Here is a 19,018-nt window from a genome sequence, read left to right as displayed (position 1 = left end):
CATGGGGACAGGGGACACAGGACCATGAGGGCACGGGCCGTGGGGCCACGGGTCCCTCCCGCCCCGCTGGGTGCCAGCAGGGCGCGGGCCGACGCAGCCGCGCGTCCCGCCCTCTCCCTTTCATTGGCTACTCCCCTCGCCCTCCGCCTCTCCCCATTGGCTGGCGAACCGGCGGCAGCAGGGCGGGCCGGAAGCGGCCGGCGTTCCCCCCCCATGAGAGGCGGAAGAGCGGGGCCGGAGACGGTGAGAGTTGGGGGGAGCTGCGTCGGGATTCCCCCCTCACCCCCTAGGCCCCTGCCCCCCAGCTGGGCCTGCTCCCGGTGTCCCCGACCCCTGTCGATCCTCCTCGACCCCTGTCCCCCCTCCCGTTACTTTAGGAACAGGCCCCCGCAGAGCCCTCCCCTACCCCGGCCTCAATTTACTGCTTTAATTCCGCTTTAATTTTAATTATCTGGCGCTTTCCGCCTTCCCCTCAGCATAATCCATCAGGATTCGGCCCTGTTTAAAGCACCGCAAGCCCAAACATCGCACCTTGGCCTGGGTGCGCTTTTATTTCTATTAACCTGGGAGGGAATTGCGTACGTTCTGTTGTTAAAAGAGATGGTTTGCTCTTGGTTTTCGTGAGGAGAAGGGATGACTCCTGGTTTTCATGAGGAAAACGGTTTATTCTTCGTGGCTTTGGGGAGGAAAACGGTTTGTTCTCGGGGCCTTGGGGAGGAAAACGGTTCATTTTTGGGGGCCTTGGGGAGGAAAACGGTTCATTTTTGGGGGCCTTGGGGAGGAAAACGGTTTATTCTGTTTTTTCTGTTTTGGCAGCAGTTAAAACACTGTGGGTTTTCTTGTATTCCATGTGGAGAGAGAACTTTAAAAAAAAAAAAAAGGCGAAATAAAACCATGGTCCTGAAAATGGAAGATTGAGCTAGGGGGGTTTGGGACACAGAATGTTATTGTTCCGTTCTGTCCGTTAAAAATCACAGAATCGCCATCCTTTGCTCCGCCGGCAGAGCTACAAAACGTCGGCAGCAAATTGCGTGGATGGAAAATAAGGGAACTGCTGCGCGCCATGGCATTTCTTCCACTTCCACCGCCTGCTGTCGCCTCCCAGCTTGCTTATGGCAGAGCAGGGGGGGGGGTCACCCTGGCACAGCAACCCCCATAGCACCCTGTGTCTTCGAGGGGGGGTCAGCCCAGACTGAACTGTGCTGGATTCCCTGCGGATTTGGTGATGTGCTGGGGGTAGCCCTTCGGTAGAAAGAAGGAAGAGCGCGAGCGTGGTTTGCAGGGCCCTGCCTCGCTGCCGCACGTTCGGTTCTTGAATCAACACACGTGAAATCAGCCGCGCTGGCAAAGCCAAGTGGATGCTAATTGAGGATACCCATGTTTTTTCGAGGCGGGGGGAGGGGGGTGTCATTCCATTTTGAGACCAGACCTTCAGCCACAGCAAACGAGCGTTGCCCAAAAGCGGTACAGCAGCATTTAGATCAGGTCTCCGAGCCACCTTCCTGCCTGTTGAGGTTAAAAAAATAAGAGTGGAAGGGAGATGGCTCCTGTGGGAAGCTGCCACGATGAGCCCAAACACAAGGGAAGCTCCAGGATCTGATCAGGCGTTATGTGATTATTATTTTTTTTTTCAACTGTCTTTTCCTAATACTTTTAAAAATGAGTTCTCTTGGTATTAATCTCCAGTTAAGTCCCCAGTAACGCTGCCCTCCTTGCTGAGCTCTCTGCAGCCTTTCTCTTCGAGCTCTGCCTACGTTTTCCTCCCAACCCACCCATTTGTTGTTCTTATGAGCAGCTGCATTCATGCTTCCTGCCGCAATGTCCCGAGTGTGCTTCTACTTCCCTTAATTACATCTGCTCAATTCCTCCTCTCTCCACTTTGAACTTTGCAGAAACTTCTACCAGGTAGCCCGTAGTGGAAACCTCTTTTTTTCCTTTCTTAATTTCCTCTGTGGCCTCGAAATGGGCACATCTCTTATTTTTCTCTGTATTGGCCAGGTTCTGTCCACCTGCAGGATGACGTTTCTGCATTCACCCCGTTTTTATGTTGTAACAAAACATCTGGGTCCTGGCTGTGCGTGGTACCGTCAAAAGTCAGATGGGGAGGGGTAAAACGCATGAGAATTTAGAATTTAAGCGAAAAAATGTACTTCTGATTCCAGATATTTGGACTTCTCTTAATATATTTGTTCTGAAAGATGGTGATCTTTAATGCCTCAGCATAGTAATGCGGTAGGTGCCGTGCTTTGCGTGTGTTTTGAATATTAATGTGCTTTGTATTTTGAATATTAATGTGCTTTAACATGACATCAAAGAGCTCTAGTCGCAGTCTAGAACTCCCTTTTTAGAGAATTTTTAAAAGGCAGAATTTAGCCTTTGCCCCACTCCTGCAAGTCAGGATGAAAAGAAAGCAGGAGGTGGAATTTAATGAGGCCGTTCTGGCTGTACCGTGTTGTCGAGAACAGGACAGACGAGATGCTGCTCTGTGCAGCTTCTTACTGGGAGGGTTTAGTAGAGACGATGGAGCCAGACTCGTCCCACGGATGCGCATTGTGGGGACAAGAGGTGACAGGGACATGCAGGAACGTGGGAAGCCTTGGTTAGATTATTTTTTTTTTCTTTTCCACCATGAAGGCAATCAGACACTGTCCCTGCCCAAGGCAGGGGGTCTGGAACTAGATGATCTTTAAGGTCCTTTTCAACCTAAACCATCCTATAAAACACTGGAACAAGGGACCAGGGCGGCTGCGGGATCTCTGTCCTTGGAGATGCTCAAAACTCAACTGGGTGAGGCTTTGAGCAACCTGCTTTGAGCGTGGGGTTGGGCTCGAGACCTCTACCAACCTGAATTGTGAGATCCCACGATAACGTGCACGTCTCTTCACTGATATGACTCTCTCGTTTCTCACAACCCAGGGGAATGACGATGACCAGCCACCTGCCTTCAGCAGGGGACGGGAACTGCTATTACATCCTGACAGAAGACTGTGCTTATGGCAGCAAGTACTTCCAAGCTGGGAACATGTGCTTCTGCAGCGAGAGAAGTTACCTGCGCAACTTCTCCGATGACGGGCCCCCGACTTGCTTCTTGAAAGTCATCATGCTGGATGACAGCTCCACCGTCACAATAAAAGTAGAAATCCTGCAGCCTGTGCGTGAGGAGATGGCAGTCTTCCTCCTGGCCATCAGCAGCCACAACGAACGCTTGAACTATTTCTTGGAGAGGCTGAGCCTTGAAGCGGCTCTGCGGGCAGTGCCGGGACAAAAAGTGTTGGTGGAGGTTGACCGGCAATATTTCCCTGGAATCATCCGCTACATCGGGAGCATTTCCAAAAACACTTTAGCTGTGCTGTCTCCGTTCTTCTTCGGGGTGGAATTGCAGGTAAGGTGGCCGAGAAAGTAAGCGGCTTATTTTCCTGTAACATTTGTGTATGTAACGTGCTTTTCTGGCGTGTTTTCAGGGCGAGGGAGAAAACAGAGGGTGCAGCGATGGGTCTTACAACGGCACTGAGTATTTCAAGTGTAAGCGGAACTGCGGGATCTTCCTGCCGTTTAGCAGAGTCCAGTTTACACCCGCGCCAGATGACGACTATATGAAACAGAAGCCAAAAGCGGACACGAAGGAGGGGGTTCCTGTGAAAGTGGGAGATGCTGTTAGCTTCTACGTGGACGAGGTCCTCACAAAAGGAATAGCGATGGCAGTTTACAGGGAAGGAACCCAATGGTTCGTTAAAGTTTGTCCGGTAAGAGCAGTCTCGCTGCCTTTTCTTGGTTTGGGAGGATTTTTTTTTAAAAAAAAACTATGTTCTGGTGGAACACTGAAGAGAAGTGGAAGGAATGTCTAAAAGGGTCATGAGGTTACATGCAAATTTTCCAGGCCTGTTCGGAAAAATTGGTTCATATTCCAGGAATACCCTATGTCTGTTGAAGCATTTAGCTGATAGGTTTTTATTATTTTCTTTTTGCTCTCCTTTCAGGAAGAAGAAGGAACAACTGACATTTTCAGAGAAATCCCTATGGACTCTGTTGTGAAGGAAAGCTTGCAAAGTAGGTTATCATCAGATGTGCCTGCCCTGTGTACCTTCCCCGGGGATTTAGCATTTATTTCTTCTCTGCAAGGTACTGCTGAACTGAAAGTCCAACAAAAGCTTCAGCTGGTCCCAACTAGGAGGCAGAGAAGGTCCGTGGAAAAAGTCTCAATTTCTGGCTAAAATTCTTTGCATGAGGCAACTAAAGCTGAGCCTCCTCATTTATCGGGAAGAAGAAAAGAGAGTCTGATTGCAATGCATAAGCATTTCCTAGGGGAGAAGGCACCACTGGTTAACGAGTCTGTAATTTAGCTGTAGAAGGTGGAGCAGGAGTCTCATCCTGATGCCAGACAAACTGGGAAAGGCGCAGATGCCAGCAGCAATGGTGTGAGTCATTGGACATGACAAGAAATTAGTGGAATCTCTCTGTTGCCATCAAAAGACACTGTGCAGCTGTCAGGGCCAGCCCGAGGGGAGCCGTCATTAGGCTCTTCACTTGAGTTGATTCATCTCACTAAGAGCAGAAAAATAATTTGAAAATAACCCTCTTGCTGCCGTTTCAGTAGTCCGAAATGGCTCTGTAAAAGGCTGGATTAGCCCCAGGGCCAGCGAGAGGCTAGAGTGCGCAGCCTTGAGCAGGGAGACAAGGAGCAGGATCATCCCCTCTCAGCCTGTTAGACCAGCTTGGCAGTATCACTGGGAATTACGCCTTGTGGCTCTGGTGCTCGGCTTCGTGCTTGTCCGTGTGGTCTATAATTTCAAAATAGACCTGCTATTAGAAGAGATCCATAAGTGTCTGTCATTAGGTGTTGACTTCTTACCTCACTTGACATTTTGTGTTGCCCACCAGGTTTATTTTCACCCTTCGAGTCCGACATGGGCTTGGGACACCCAAACCAAATGAAACGAGAGATAAGCGAGAGCGCTGAGGAGTGTGAAAGCGGGAATTCATCCCTGGAGGTGAACTCCATGGTCCAGATCACCTTGGACAAGGGAAATCAGGTTTCGGGAATCATCCGCTGGTTGGGCTACCTGCCCCAAATTAAGCACAAAATGGCAGGAGTTGAACTGGTAAGGAGCAAAATATTTCCTGCTGTGAGATTGTGTATCAGAATGGGCAGGTCTTGGTTGCTCTTCTCTTTTAAGACCTTCAGCTTGTGGCTGGGGTCTGTGACGTGTCAAGAGTGTGAACTGTGAGGGCAAGCACACGATTGTGCCCTCCCTTAGGCTGGAAGAGTGAGCCTGCGGAATGATTACGAAAGTTAGTTTGCTCTCCAAGAGCAATGTTATTGGAATGTGGGATGGAATAATCACGAATCCTACAAGCAGCATCAGTAGATTCAAAATATAACCGGAATAAATGAAAACAGTCAACAAAACGGAACCAAACTTGTACACAGCTCTTAAGATATTAAAACGGCCATGTGGGGGATCGCACCTAATTCGTGGAAAGCCTGCTCTCATGTTATTCCTCAATGCTCTTTTCCCAGGATGAAGACAAGGGGGTCACTGCTGGCGAATGGCTGGGCAAATACTACTTCCATTGCGCTCCAAAGCGCGGCCTCTTCGTGAAGCTGCAGTCCTGCCAGCCTGACGTTCGCTTCCAGTGTTCGCGCAACAGTGAGCTGAGCCTCATGGATTACAGTGAGTTCTCTGGGAAGACAGGAGACAGTGCCGTGCTGGAACAAGGCACGCTCCAGAGAAGCCTCATGTGTAATTCCTTAATCAGTGGTTTAATATGCTTCATTTTCTTTGAGTGTTCCAAAAGTTGACAGTTTTAAAGATGTTGACGTTGCCATGGTGGTATTTATAGGGAATGCCCCACAAATAGGAGAGATAGTAATTAATTTATTACAGGGATAATGTAGACTAGGGCATTGAATGTAGGGTCATAGAATCATAGAATGGTTTGGCTTGGAAGGGACATTAAAGGTCATCTAGTTCCAACCCCGCCTGCCACGGGCAGGGACACCTCCCACCAGACCAGGTTGCTCCAAGCCCCATCCAACCTGGCCTTGAACCCCTCCAGGGATGGGGCAGCCACAGCGTCCCTGGGCAACCTGGGCCAGGGGCTCACCACCCTCAGAGTAAAAAATTTCTCCCCGATATCTAATCTAAATCTCCCCTTCTTCAGTTTGAAACCATCATCCCTTGTTCTATCACTACATGCCCTTGTAAAAAGTCCCTCTCCAGCTTTCTTGTAGGCCCCCTTCAGAGACTGGAAAGCTGCTATCAGGTCTCCCCGGAGCCTTCTCTTCTCCAGGCTGAACCCCCCCAGCTCTCTCAGCCTGTCCTCCCAGCAGAGGGGCTCCAGCCCTCCCGGCATCTCCGGGGCCTCCTCTGGCCCCGCTCCAACAGCTCCGTGTCCTTCTGCTGTTGGTGGCCCCAGCGCTGGAGGCAGCACTGCAGGGGGGTCTCCCCCAAGCGGAGCAGAGGGGCAGAATCCCCCCTTCTCACCCTGCTGCCCACGCTGCTGGGGATGCAGCCCAGGATGCTGCGGCTTTCTGGGCTGCAAGTGCGCATTGCCTGCTCATGTTGAGCTTCTCCTCAACCAACACCCCCAAGTCCTTCTCCTCAGGGCTGCTCTCAAGGCGTTCTCCACCCAGCCTGGATTTGTGCTTGGGATTGCCGCAACCCAGGTGCAGGACCTTGCACGTGGCCTTGTTGAGCTTCATGAGGTTGGCGTGGGCCCTTCTTTCAAGCCTGTCCAGATCCCTATGGATGGCATCCCTTCCCTCCAGCGTGTTGACTGCGCCAGGCAGCTTGGTGTCATCGGCAGTTGGTGTCATTGGTGCTCTCAATCCCACTGGCCGTGTCACCAACAAAGATGTTAAACAGCACCAGTCCCAGAACTGACCCCTAACCAATAGGGCAATGTATTGTGATTGTCTCTAGAAATGAGGTCTCTGTGGCATGGATATGTTGGAGAAGGGGAATCTGGCAGGAAATGTTGAGGGGTAACAAAGGATAAAAGGCCAGAGCAACGGTCTTTGCAAGGCACTGTGAAGGCTGCAAGCAAGGCAGGGTTCTTCTGCCTGTGGTTTTCAGGGCAGAAGAAAAAGTCTGGTGTAATTGAGACCTGAATATGAGCAAGTGTTTTAGGTCTAGGGCCTGGCCTCACTACTGCGTGTTAAATGCGGCTCTGGAGAATTGGAGTGGGTAACTCAGACCCCATGGCCAAGGTGTCAGGTGATAACGGTGTTACACCTGGGGATTGAGAAATCAGAGGCAGCTTGGGAAGGGGGAGAGGATTATATCAATTTTAATTTAGAGCTTGATGTGACGATAAGACATTCACAAGAAGACGCGGGGAAGAACAGGTCGGTATTTTCGTTTGAACAGGAAGAAATTCCACCAGAGCAGAGAGACAGTGTGAACTAGCCGTTTAGAAACTGTAAACGAGATCATTGTAAACGGGAAGACAGGATTCGTGTAAGGACTGCCCAAAAACTGGGAGCCAGGGACAAGGAAGAATGTCTTAAAGACATGCTAAATAGAGGGGCTTGAGTTACAAGGGGAGAATGCTGAAGAAACCAGGAAAGACCAGTCTGAGAAAGCCACCTGTGAAGCTGAAGGAGACGGCAGGCCAGCGGGATGAGGCTATTAAAACACAGTTGTGCGTTTGTCCCCTTGCTACTGGCGTCACAGGTCTTCCAACAGAGAGATCCTAATGAGCAGCACCAGCTCGTTTGTAGCTCTTTTGTCTTCGTTTTACTTGGCATAACGATGGCAGAGGCGGTATGGATTGCTAGGGAATGTCTCTAGTGAAGAAAGGATGGTTTTGGTCTCCGTTTCCAGTAGATAAATTATTAAAGAGACAAATCTTCATCCCAGCGTGGCTGAGTCCCAGCTGGAGCGGCACAGAAGAGCGTGGCGCTGACTTCTGAGCGGAGCAGACCGCTGGGGCATTGGGGAAGGGCTGAGCTGACCCAGACGAGGTGGGAAGCTAAAAGGGAGTTGCTTCTGTTCCTTCTTTTGCAGGAGGGCAAGAAGTTCTTCCGCAGGTTCCAGACAGTTTTCCTCCTCTCAGAAACGAGACAGCGGTGCATGTCCTGCGAGGGCGGATGAAGGGGATCCAAGGCCACTGTAATTCCTGTTATATGGACGCAGCTCTTTTCAGGTAAGGACTTTCTTGGGTGGTGCCGTTTCATTAAATGAGTGGGTTTTTTTTAATTGGGCAGAGCCCTAAACTGCAACCCTTCCCTGGACTTCCAAGGTGGCTGGAAATTTACCTGGTACAGAGCAGACTATAACTGTGTGGAGATGCAGCCTTGACGCTTGCTGCTTTTTGATCTCCTTCCTTATCTGGTGGGTTCTCAGGCCCTGGAGTAGCCCTCATGAGGACCTAAGGTACCCGTGTGTCTGTCATGCAGGGCGGTGAGAGATCGTAGTTCTCGGGACTCGGACCGTGCCGACTCTGTCACTGGAGGTAATGGCTGGAAAGATTTCAAAGAAACCGCCCAGGAGGTCCCAGCTTCACTGTGCAGCACTGTTTGGAGAGGAAAAGACTCAGTGGTGCCCCCCCCATGAGCAGTTTTGGCTGCAAAGTACGAGATTTCATTGTCTCTGAGCTGTTTCCTTGCTTACTACCAGTGTTCATTAAACCAGACGTGGTTTATCTCACTGCGGAGACACGCTGTCGCTCACCTTTCTGTAATTGCATGCATGGACTGTTGAAAATAAAAGCCACCGACTGTCACCAGGCACAACGGTTGGGTTCTAACTATTGTTGCAAACCCATCAGACTTACACCCTTCACACTCTTTTCACAGCCTCTTCTCCTGTACGTCCGTGCTGGACTCCATGCTCTTCAAGCCCTTCCCTCTGTGTGACAGGAATGTCCAGAGCATTCTGCGGGATGAGATTGTTAATCCCCTCCGAAAGTGAGTATAGTATGCGGGAATCCTGGAAGTCATCCGTCTGCCTTCATACCTTCCCTGCTGCCCTGTCAGATGGCACCTGTGACTGAGGGAGGGGGCTACCTGGAGGGGTTTCTCCTCTCAGCCACATCCAAAGGTCTTAAAATCAGGTTTCTCCTCCAGTTGGTCTCTTCCCCAGGTTGTGAGGCTCTCACGACTCCTGCTGCATGTGTGTGTGTCTCCCCTGCTTAGATTGAAGCCTTGTGAGCTGCAGCTCTCAGTCAAAGGACAAAAAGAGGATTCATGGGGTTCAGAACATCTCTGTGGGGGAACCCTGGAGTTGATGGAGCAGTGGCATTGCAGTTAGTCCCAAAGGAAGTACACGATGCCAGGCTGGATGAGGGTAAACCATGTCGTGAAAGCTAAATTCTCTGGAATTTCTATCAAAGATACCAGGTTCTTTCCTCATCCTTCCTAGAGAGGTGTGGAAGAGAGGCATGGAAAGCTGATCGAACATAAGACATTAGCACCTTCCTTGGGGACCAGAGTCCTGGCACTGGCAGCAGAAATACAACCCTGGGGTGTTCTGTGGCGCTGAGATGTGATTGAGAGCAGCCCTGCAGAGAAGGACTTGGGGATGAAAAATCGGACATGAGTTGGCAACGTGCGCTGGCAGCCCAGAAACCCCCCGCATCCTGGGCTGCATCCCCAGCAGCGTGGGCAGCAGGGTGAGGGAGGGATTCTGCCCCTCTGCTCCGCTCTGGGGAGACCCCCCCTGCAGTGCTGCCTCCAGCTCTGGGGCCACCAACAGCAGAAGGACACGGAGCTGTTGGAGCGGGGCCAGAGGAGGCCCCGGAGATGCTGGGAGGGCTGGAGCCCCTCTGCTGGGAGGACAGGCTGAGAGAGCTTGGGGGGGTTCAGCCTGGAGAAGAGAAGGCTCCGGGGAGATCTTGTGGACTTTCAATACAGGAATGGGGCTTATAGGAAAGATGAAGAGAGCATTTTTACCAGGGACTTGTAGTGATACGACAAGGGGAAATGTTTTTGAACTGAAAGGTTAGATTTAGATTGGACATAAGGAAGAAATGTTTTAGGCTGAGGGTGGTGAGCCCCTGTCACAGGTTGCCCAGAGGGGTGGTGGATGCCCCATCCCTGGAAACATTCCAGGCCAGGTTGGACGGGGCTTTGAGCAACCTGGTTTAGTGGTAGGTGTCCCTGCCCATGGCAGTGGGGTTGGACTAGATGATCTCTAAAAGTCCCTTCCAACCCACGCTATTCTATGATTCCATGATTTACATACACTGGAGAGATCATCGGCTGCTTCTTGTTTCTAGGACCGGCTTCGTCAGGGCTCGGAGCGTGATGCACCTTAGGGAGCAGCTAACTGAAAAGGGACAGTGTTCAAGCTTTACCAACGCTGAGAAAGGTAATGTGCTCTCTGGGGCCTTCCCCGGGCTGCTTCGCTCTGCGCCGCCTCATCCAGGCACCAGGCTGACAGCTTAATTGTATGCTTCTCCCAGGCACGTGCATTAATGTGCCTGCTGTGCTGTTTGTTTATGCAAAAATGCACATGCAAAATACTTGCTACAGGCCTGGGGCAGTGTGGCTGGAGAACTGCCCGGCAGAACAGGACCTGGGGGTTCTAATTGACAAGCGGCTGAACATGAGCCAGCAGTGTGCCCAGGTGGCCAAGAGGGCCAATGGCATCCTGGCTTGTATTAGAAATAGTGTGACCAGCAGAAGCAGGGAGGTGATTGTCCCCCTGTACTCAGCACTGGTGAGGCCACCCCTTGAGTATTGTGTCCAGTTCTGGGCACCTCAATATGAGAGAGATCTCGAGGTGCTGGAGCGAGTGCAGAGGAGGGCAACGAAGGTGGTGAAGGGCCTGGAGAAGAAATCTGATGAGGAGCGATGGAAGGAGCTGGGACTGTTTAGTTTGAGGAAGAGGAGGCTGAGGGGAGACCTCATCGCTCTCTACAACTACTTGAAAGGACATTGTAGAGGGGTTGGTGCTGGTCTCTTCTCATAGGTAATTAGTGATAGAACAAGAGGGAATGGGTTCCAGCTGCAGCGGGGTAGGTTTAGGCTGGACATTAGGAAAAAATTCTTCACGGAAAGAGTGGTTAGACACTGGAATAGGCTGCCCAGGGAGGTGGTGGAGTCACCATCCCTGAATGTGTTTAAGACTCGTTTAGACGTGGTGTTAAGGGATATGATGTAAGGGAGAACTTTGTAGAGTGGAGATGATGGTTGGACTCAATGATCCCAAGGGTCTTTTCCAACCTAAATGATTCTATGATTCTACTTTCCGCTTTTAAAACCCTACTCTGAAATTTGACCTGACGTCTGATAGAAAGATGGGAATTGTGGGGTCTCTTACCTCGTGGCAGCTGTTGCCAGGAGGGGAGAAGACCTGTGCGAACAGAATTTAAACAAGGGAAATTTCCTTGACCTTTATACTTTGAGTTATACCCCGATAAGTCCAGCCCTGATGTCCCTGCTAGAATCTAGCCTGATTTATCCTTCTCCCAAGATCGGCTTGTCTTTGAGTTCTGCTAAGTTATTTTAGGTTCCTCAAAGACTGTAGCCTTGTTTTAAATGAGACAGAAAACACCTATAGCTGAAGCCCACCTCTCTCTGGTTGCAATCACCACGTTCCCATCCACGCGCAGCAAGGCCCCGTCTAGTTTACAACAAGAAAACGGATTGCGCCAGCGCCAAGCGTCACTGCAACAATCCGTAAGTCCATGGATAGTAAACAAGTGGCAGTGATTCTTCCAGAAACAGCAGGTGTCTTGTCAGTCAACAGCACTTGTGTTTTGTGCTATTGTATGTTTATTTTAGCCAGGGATAGTTTAATCGCTCAGTTTCTTGAATTTCCATAGCTGTCCCCGGTTTCGCTTTGGGTTTATACTGTTGGTGTTGGCAGCAACTCTTTGTTAAAGTCTCTGAGATAGCGTCGCTGTGGTGGCCCAGCTTTAAGAATGTAGTATCTGAGGCCTGGTTTGCTTCTTTTCATGCTCACCCTGGGATTTATGCATTAACCACTTGCTCTCAGTTTTTAGCCCGATTTTCAGCTTACCCTAGAGTAAAAGAGGAGATTCTGGGCTCACTAAATGCTGGCTCATGTTTATCTGGCAGCTTTTGCCTTCTGGATGCGGTGGGGCAAGGGAGCATTCCTGGTGTGACCCATGCTTTTCTCCGACTTTCCAGATCCTGAGGAGTTCCTCAATCTCATAATGCAGCAGATCCTGGGAATAGAGCCGCTCTTGAAACTGCAGTAAGTTGCCGTGTCTAAGCGATACAATTTACCCAGTCCAGGTTCATTAATTATCCACCTCACGATCACCAGGGTGTTACTTGCACCTTTTCACCCAGGCTTTGGAGGCACGGCTCTGAGTTGCGTGCAGTTCCTCTCTTGCTGTCCGTGCGATCTTGCTTGTTGTGGTCTTGTCCCAGGTGATGCATCCAAGAAAAGGCACTTCCAAACTCTCCCTGGAGGTGCCGCCTTCAGAAAATGGTGTTTAAAAACCTTGTCTCACCCTTAGGGAGAGCCAGCAGGGGTTTGGGAAACGTAGTGTCCAGCTTCAGTGCAGAGCCGGCTGTATCCGCCAGCCTTTGGATGCTTTTGGGACAGGTCCAGACTGTCAAGCTGGCTCAGGTCCTGCAGCCTCTCAAACAGGCAGTCCATGGATGCAGTCCCAGTTTTTCAGGACTCTACAAAGAGGATGAGAGGCTGAAGGAAGCCAAAAATAACTGTGCTGTTCAGGAGCACAGAAGGGGATTGTTCGGTTTCTGCGCTCCTTTGTTGAGACGTCAGTCAAGCCGTAGATCGTGGAGTACTCGGAAAGGCTGAGCACAAAGACGACTCTGTGCCGCAGCTCCCCTGCAGAGGGTCATCTGAAGGAAATCCTTTCTCTGCTGGCTTAGGGATGTAGGGGTTGCGGGAGATCTGCTGCGCACAGCTCACCTTTTGAATGCACCGAGTTTTGCTCTCTGGCTTTTGTATGTGCAGTTAGAAATAGATCTTTCATCTGAGGAGGAGTTTGCCAATTGTGCCGTAGCGCAGTGGATTTTAAAAACACTGCAATGTCTTTTCATATTTACGTTGACGAGGGGAAAGCGAGTTTTGCTCCTAGGAGCAGGATGTGATGCTATGGAGGGATAATGAGGCTGAAGATGGTGCCTGTATCCTCCTCTCATTACATGTGTTTAGTGTTTCTGGGTGGAAAAACTCCTTCGTGTCAGTGTTGCACCAAGCAGCCCTTGGTGCCTTGGGCCCAGAAGCTCTTGCAGGACAACCAGTATGTCCCTCTGGGAGCTCAGATGTTTGTGGCACCGCATAAACCAGCCCCGTGACCACTCCTTGCAGGTCGGGAAGCCAGGAGGAGCAGCAGGACTGTTACTGTTACCAGATTTTTATGGACAAACAGGAGGATCTGGTGGTTCCCGACGTGCAGCAGTTAGTGGAACACTCCTTCCTGACTTACGATCTGAAGCTAGTGGAGGTGAGCCCAGCTACCTTCCGCCTCCGCTGCTATCTACCACCTCTCTCTTGCTTCCTCCAACATTCCTCTGCCTGCCGGTGAGTCGGCGGTGGCTCTAGTATGTCCGATGCTGCAAAGAAGCAGGATACAGCCACAAGAGAGAGGTCTTGGGGAATCTGAGCGTGACCTGGGAAGAGGGCTGTGCTTTCCCTGTTGCCGTTTTGTCTCGTGAATAACTGGAGCAGAAAGTCTTTCCGCCCAGCAGCAATACGGAGAGAAGAGGCTCTGGGACTTGTCTCTTCTGACCCGGTCATTTATTTGCTTTTCTTTTCCCAGATCCCATCTTGCTTCATTATCCAAATGCCGCGTTTTGGGAAGGAATATAAAATGTTCAGCAAAATCATTCCTTCCTTGGAGCTGGATATAACAGATCTGCTGCTTGACAGTAAGTTGGTGGGCAATGGTAAAGCCGCTGGCTGGGACTGCAAGCAACCAGGTGACAGATCTCGCCTCTTTGGGTTGTGAGCAGATGTAAGGTGGGCTCGTGGTGTGATTCTTCTTCCCTGACCACCGGTTTTGGCAGGACAAGTCAGATTTCAGGTGAGACCTGGAGAAGACTCATCCTCTCACCCCTGTTGCCCCTGCAGGTCCCCGGGAGTGCTGCGTGTGCGGGGATGTCGCCACCCTGGAGTGTTCAGAGTGTTTCAAAGACAAGGTATTCGCAGCTACGGGCCTGAAGCAGTTCTGCAGCACCTGCTCCAGACAGGTATTTGTTTTCTTTGACTGCTCACGAAATCTGCCTCGGTGGCTGACAGCAGAACCCTGCGAAATACCCGAGTTTCTCCTGCTGTCGCTGCAGCCGTTCGGGTTGGGCACAAAGGGGCCTCCTTCCTGAGCATCAGTCCCACCACCTCCATCAGCTGCATGATGCCGCACGTTATTGAACCTTCTGCTTGCACAGAGCCTAAATAAGGACTGATCCTGCGTGGACTCAGTGCTGGGCCCTCCACGCTGCCTCGCCAAGAGCATTCCTACATCTTTCTGGCCTTTCTTAGAAGGTGGCAGGCTCCCGTCTCAGCTTCTTGCTGCCAACCTGTCAACACAATGCCATTCTCTGGCACGTAGGGAGGAGTCGGCCACACGGGAGGCAGATCAGTGGGGAATAAACCGGTGATCTGACCCCTGCACGCTCCTCTTTCAGGCCAGGTTCAGTTGTGCCCACTCAGCGGGGCCACCCCATCCTCTCTCCTCAGGTTCACTCCCACTACCGACGCAAAACGCACAAGCCAACCAGGCTGCACATCCCAGAAGAGTTTCACAGCCGGAACTCCCGGGGCAGCCAACAGGTCCCACGCGAGAAGATGGAGCTCTTCGCCGTGCTCTGCATCGAGACAAGTCATTACGTCTCCTTTGTGAAATACGGCCCGGAGAACGAACACTGGATGTTCTTCGACAGCATGGCTGACAGGCATGGTGAGGACGTGGTGGTGGGCTCGGAGCTTTGATCGCAGCTGGGTGCTGCACAGTGGGCGGCTCTGAGGGTCTGCAACAGTTGTTGCATAAGTGCTGGTCGTCGAATCATAGAATTGTCTAGGTTGGAAGAGACCTTTCAGATCATGGAGTCCAACTATCAACTTAACGCTGCCAAAAACCATCACTAAACCATATCTCTAAGCACTATGTCTGCCCATCTTTTAAATCCCTCCAGGGATGACGACTCCACCACTGCCCTGGGCAGCCTCTTCCAATGCTTGACAACCCTTTCAATGTAAAAATCTTTCCTAATATCCATCCTAAACCTCCCCTGGCGCAACTTGAGGCCGTTTCCTCTTGTCCCATCACCTGTTCCTTGGGAGAAGAGCCCGACTTCCACCTTTCCAACCCCTCCTTTCAGGGAGTTGTAGAGAGCGAGAAGGTCTCCCCTCAGCCCCCTTTTCTCCAGGCTGAACACCCCCAGCTCCCTCAGCCGCTCCTCACAAGCTCTCCAGACCCTTCTCCTTCTCCAGACCCCTCACCAGCTCCGTTGTCCTTCTCTGGACCCGCTCCAGCACTTCAATGTCTTTTTTGAAGCGAGGGGCCCAAAACTGGACACGGTATTCCAGGTGGGGCCTCACCAGTGCTGAGGACTGGGGGACCATCACTGCCCCAGCCCTGCTGGCCACACTATTTCTGATACAGGCCAGGATGCTGTTGGCCGCCTTGGCCACCTGGGCAAGCTGCTGGCTCGTATTGAGCCAGCTGTTGACCGACACCCCCAGGTCCTTTGCTGCCAGGCAGTTCTCCAGCCACTCTTCCCCAAGCTTGTAGCACTTCATGGGGTTGTTGTGACCCCCAGTCACAGCAGCCTTTTCCTCTGAAGCCCCCCCCACGCAACTTAGGCCCCCTCTTCCACTTAAGCAGACCCCAGAGAAGAGTAAGACCAGGCCAAGCACGCGTGAGTTCCTCCTAGTGCTTTCATCCTCTGTGTTCAAACAGGGGACTTCTCAAGCCTGGTGGGACTGGCTGCCATGTGGGGGAGGACCGTTCTCGTGTCCTTCCCGATTTTGTTGTTGGCCTCCAGATCTCTCAGCTGAGGCGTTAAGTTACTTTCGAGTGTGATGGTTATCTGCTTGAGCCATAGGTATTCATCCCCTGGGACCTGGTTTGGATTTTTCTCCTTCTTTCTGGGTTAGGTGACGAAAACGGCTTCAACATTCCCACGGTAACGCTGTGCCCTGAAGTTGCCAAATACCTGGAGTTGCCACTGGCTGTGCTGGCCCTGAAGCAACCTCGGGACATGGACGGAGTGGCCAAGCGCCTCTTCTGCGACGCCTACATGTACATGTACCAGAGCAAGAAGATGGCGCTTTACAAGTGACACTGCCCTGGGCTGCAGAGCAGCGAGGCGTCAGAAACGTGAGCTTGGATCAACCCTGCAGCTCGTAATCGGTGAAAGCGGCCGAGTCTGGGTGCCCCGAACTCACACTTCTGCCTTTTCTTACCTCTTCCAGTGTCTGGTATCGAGCTGTCCACGTCAGCCTGTCTGGGTTCGTTAAATCCTGCACCTGGCCTAATCGAGTGATAGCTCGTACTTCCTGCAGACCTGGATTTGGAATTATTTATGCTCAAATTCACTCTCATTTCCTGCCTTCCCTTTTTCCAGCCTCCTTCCTCCCCAGGCAGGCTGCAGCTCTGCCCTACCTCGGCGTCCTCCCCCACATCCTTTTCTCCCTGCCAGCCCTTCCCTCCAAAGCCGAGGACCCCGGGTCTAATCGAAACTCCAGCAGTTACCCTCAGCTTTGCGAAGAGCACGAGAAAACCACAGCCTTGCCCCGCGTGAAACTTCTTCACGTGGACTTGTGGAGCGGGGAAAACCAGGAGGTGTGAGGTGTGCGTTAAGAAATAGGTCAGGACCAGGGTTTTTTCTTGAGGTTGGGGATGTGGCCCCACACCTACAGTTGGGTCCCTGAATTGTTTGCACTTCCCTTGCCCAGCGCTAATACTCTGGCACTTCTACCCGCTGTCCCTTCTTTTCAACCACGAGATTAAATGGATGTCTCGAGCTGCAAATATGCTTTTAAAAATGTGTATTTTTGCAAGGACAAAAATGGCAGAAAGACGGAGCAGGGCAACGGGATCTGAGCTCTATTATGCTGTCCTCATTTTTGCGAAGTCTGCACTATTGCTACACAATCAGGTGTTAACCTCGCTGTTAGCACTTACTGTCCCATCTTTGCATCCACTTCTGAGATCTGTGGGTGGAAAAAATGGAAAAAATGAATACTTTTTGGATTTTCTGCCATGACTACAGTAAGGATTAGGGTCTCGGGTTGGGATTTCTTAAATTAAATAACTTAAAATTTGCAAACTGGGGATTCTCTGCCATTAAGCACATGCTGTCATGGCAGTGGGAAGCTGTTACGGGTGTCAGTGCCCAGATTCCGGATCGCGCTCACAGAGCACCAAAACCTCGAGGGATGCATCCAGGAGCCCCAGATGCGGAGCTGTAATCTCCTTCCTGCTCTTCCCCCCCCCTCCCCTCCTTTTTAACACAGGGCGCAGTAAGTGTAATACGCAGCCTGTAGCTTTGCATCGTGGCTTGGGATCTTTGTTTGGATCTTTTAGGATCTTTTTTTGCTTGACAGCAGCGTTGTGACGCGAACTGGGACCTCAACGGCTTGATGGCTTTCTGGTGTGTCCCCTGTTTCTGTATGTGGCGGCTACAAAGGACGGCCGATGTGTAACGAACCCAGACTGTTAACATCAATTAGCGGTTAATTCAGCTTCCAAATGTCCTTGATGAGCATTTGGGCCTCAACACCACGTGGACCACGAGGCAGCAATACGTGGTAGAGAAGGCGAACAACGTGCTGGGCAGTGCCGTGGGAAGTGTTGCCAGCAGGTCAAGGAAGGGGATTCTTCCCTTCTGCTCGGCACTGAGAAGCTACACCTGGAGCACTGGGTCCAGTTTGGGGCTTCCCAGGCTGAGAGAGATGAAGAGAATCCAACAAAGGGCCATGAAGATGATGAAGGGACTGGAACATCTCTCCTATGAGGAAAGGTTCAAAGAGCTGGGACTCTTCAGGCCTGGAGAAGAGAAGACTCAAGGAGATTCATCAATGTCTATAAATACCTGAAGGGAGGGTGCAAAAAGGCCAGAGCCAGGATCTTCCCAGTGGTGCCCAGTGCCAGGACCAGAGTCGCAAACTGGAACACAGGAGCTTTCCTCTGAACATCAGGAAACGCGTCTTCACCATGAGGGTGACACAGGTTGCCCAGAGAGAGGTGGTGGAATCTCCATCCTTGGAGATACTCAAAATGGTCCTGGGCAAAGGCCAAAGCACCAGCAGTTGAAGAGACATGGTGGCAGATGGAGCGACAGATGGTCCTGAGGATGGAATTCCCCTGCTCCCGCTTGTGAACTGACTCGCTGACCTCTGGGCGATGCCCTCTGGCCACGGAGAGGGCTGAGGTGCACTGCCGTCTCATCTTTCTTCGTCTATTTATTGTTCTTCATTCCTTCTTTCCTACAAACTCAGGAAAATCTCTACTCAGGTACACGGTGGGGGGGGGTGCGTTGGGCTCTTATGTCTCTGGTGCTTTTGCTCTAAAAATGTAAGTTTTGATAACAAACTGCTCTTGGTTTTCCTGGAGTTGTTGTTTTCCCCCCTCTCTTAAAAATGTGAAGTGCGACACAGTGCCCACAGCTGGAGCATGGCAACAGGGAGCTCCAGCCTGTTGCGGGTTTTTAGAAATAAAGAGACCGTCAGGCCCTGCTTCATTAAGTTCTTTTAATGTTTCCCCCCCTGCCCCCGCCCCCATCAATACTTGTTGCAAAGACCTAAACCGCAGCTGTTCCTGGGAGCCGTTCCTGGGGCCATGCAGATGCATCTCGGCGGGTATTTCTCTTTGCCCTCCCTCACTGCACCTTTCCCATGGGTGGCTCAAGTCATAGAATCACAGAATGGTTTGGGTGGGAAAGGACCTTAAAGATCATCTAGTTCCAACCCACCTGCCCTGGGCAGGGACATCTTCAACCAGCCCAGGTTGCTCCGAGCCCCGTCCAACCTGGCCTTGAACCCCTCCAGGGATGGGGCAGCCACAGCTTCTCTGGGCAACCTGGGCCAGGGGCTCACCACCCTCACAGCCAAGAATTTCTTCCCAA

At 51.5% G+C, this 19,018-nt stretch overlaps 1 protein-coding gene across 4 annotated transcripts; it reads left to right on the top strand.

The window, feature by feature from the left end:
• Positions 1 to 152: 152 nt before the first annotated feature.
• On the top strand, positions 153 to 18,972 carry LOC128904952 (ubiquitin carboxyl-terminal hydrolase CYLD-like). 4 transcript variants are annotated; one of them, XM_054190097.1, is made up of 16 exons: positions 218 to 243; positions 2,163 to 2,232; positions 2,917 to 3,382; positions 3,462 to 3,743; positions 3,978 to 4,119; positions 4,879 to 5,099; positions 5,519 to 5,672; positions 8,010 to 8,148; positions 8,801 to 8,911; positions 10,222 to 10,313; positions 12,101 to 12,167; positions 13,260 to 13,395; positions 13,711 to 13,819; positions 14,022 to 14,140; positions 14,628 to 14,847; positions 16,047 to 18,972. In XM_054190097.1, exons 2-16 carry the CDS (start codon positions 2,228 to 2,230, stop codon positions 16,229 to 16,231), a joined length of 2,448 nt encoding a protein of 815 aa, XP_054046072.1. In that variant the 5' UTR covers positions 218 to 243; positions 2,163 to 2,227; the 3' UTR covers positions 16,232 to 18,972. The 4 variants fall into 4 exon arrangements, with proteins under 4 accessions (XP_054046073.1, XP_054046072.1, XP_054046075.1 ...); XM_054190098.1 differs by lacking the exon at positions 2,163 to 2,232 and having other exon boundaries at positions 153 to 243; XM_054190100.1 differs by lacking the exon at positions 218 to 243 and having other exon boundaries at positions 777 to 2,232; positions 3,978 to 4,047; positions 16,047 to 18,969.
• The last annotated feature ends 46 nt before the right edge of the window (positions 18,973 to 19,018 follow it).

Source organism: Rissa tridactyla, chromosome 2 (assembly GCF_028500815.1).
Source record: "Rissa tridactyla isolate bRisTri1 chromosome 2, bRisTri1.patW.cur.20221130, whole genome shotgun sequence".
Lineage (NCBI taxonomy): Eukaryota > Metazoa > Chordata > Aves > Charadriiformes > Laridae > Rissa > Rissa tridactyla.
This window is presented reverse-complemented; position numbering and strand designations above follow the sequence as displayed.

Excerpts from the sequence above, each read along its gene's own strand:
- LOC128904952 (XM_054190097.1), top strand. Across the intron at positions 8,912-10,221 it reads ATTGTTAATCCCCTCCGAAA|GACCGGCTTCGTCAGGGCTC; the intron begins GTGAGTATAGTA and ends TCTTGTTTCTAG. Across the intron at positions 10,314-12,100 it reads CTTTACCAACGCTGAGAAAG|ATCCTGAGGAGTTCCTCAAT; the intron begins GTAATGTGCTCT and ends CCGACTTTCCAG.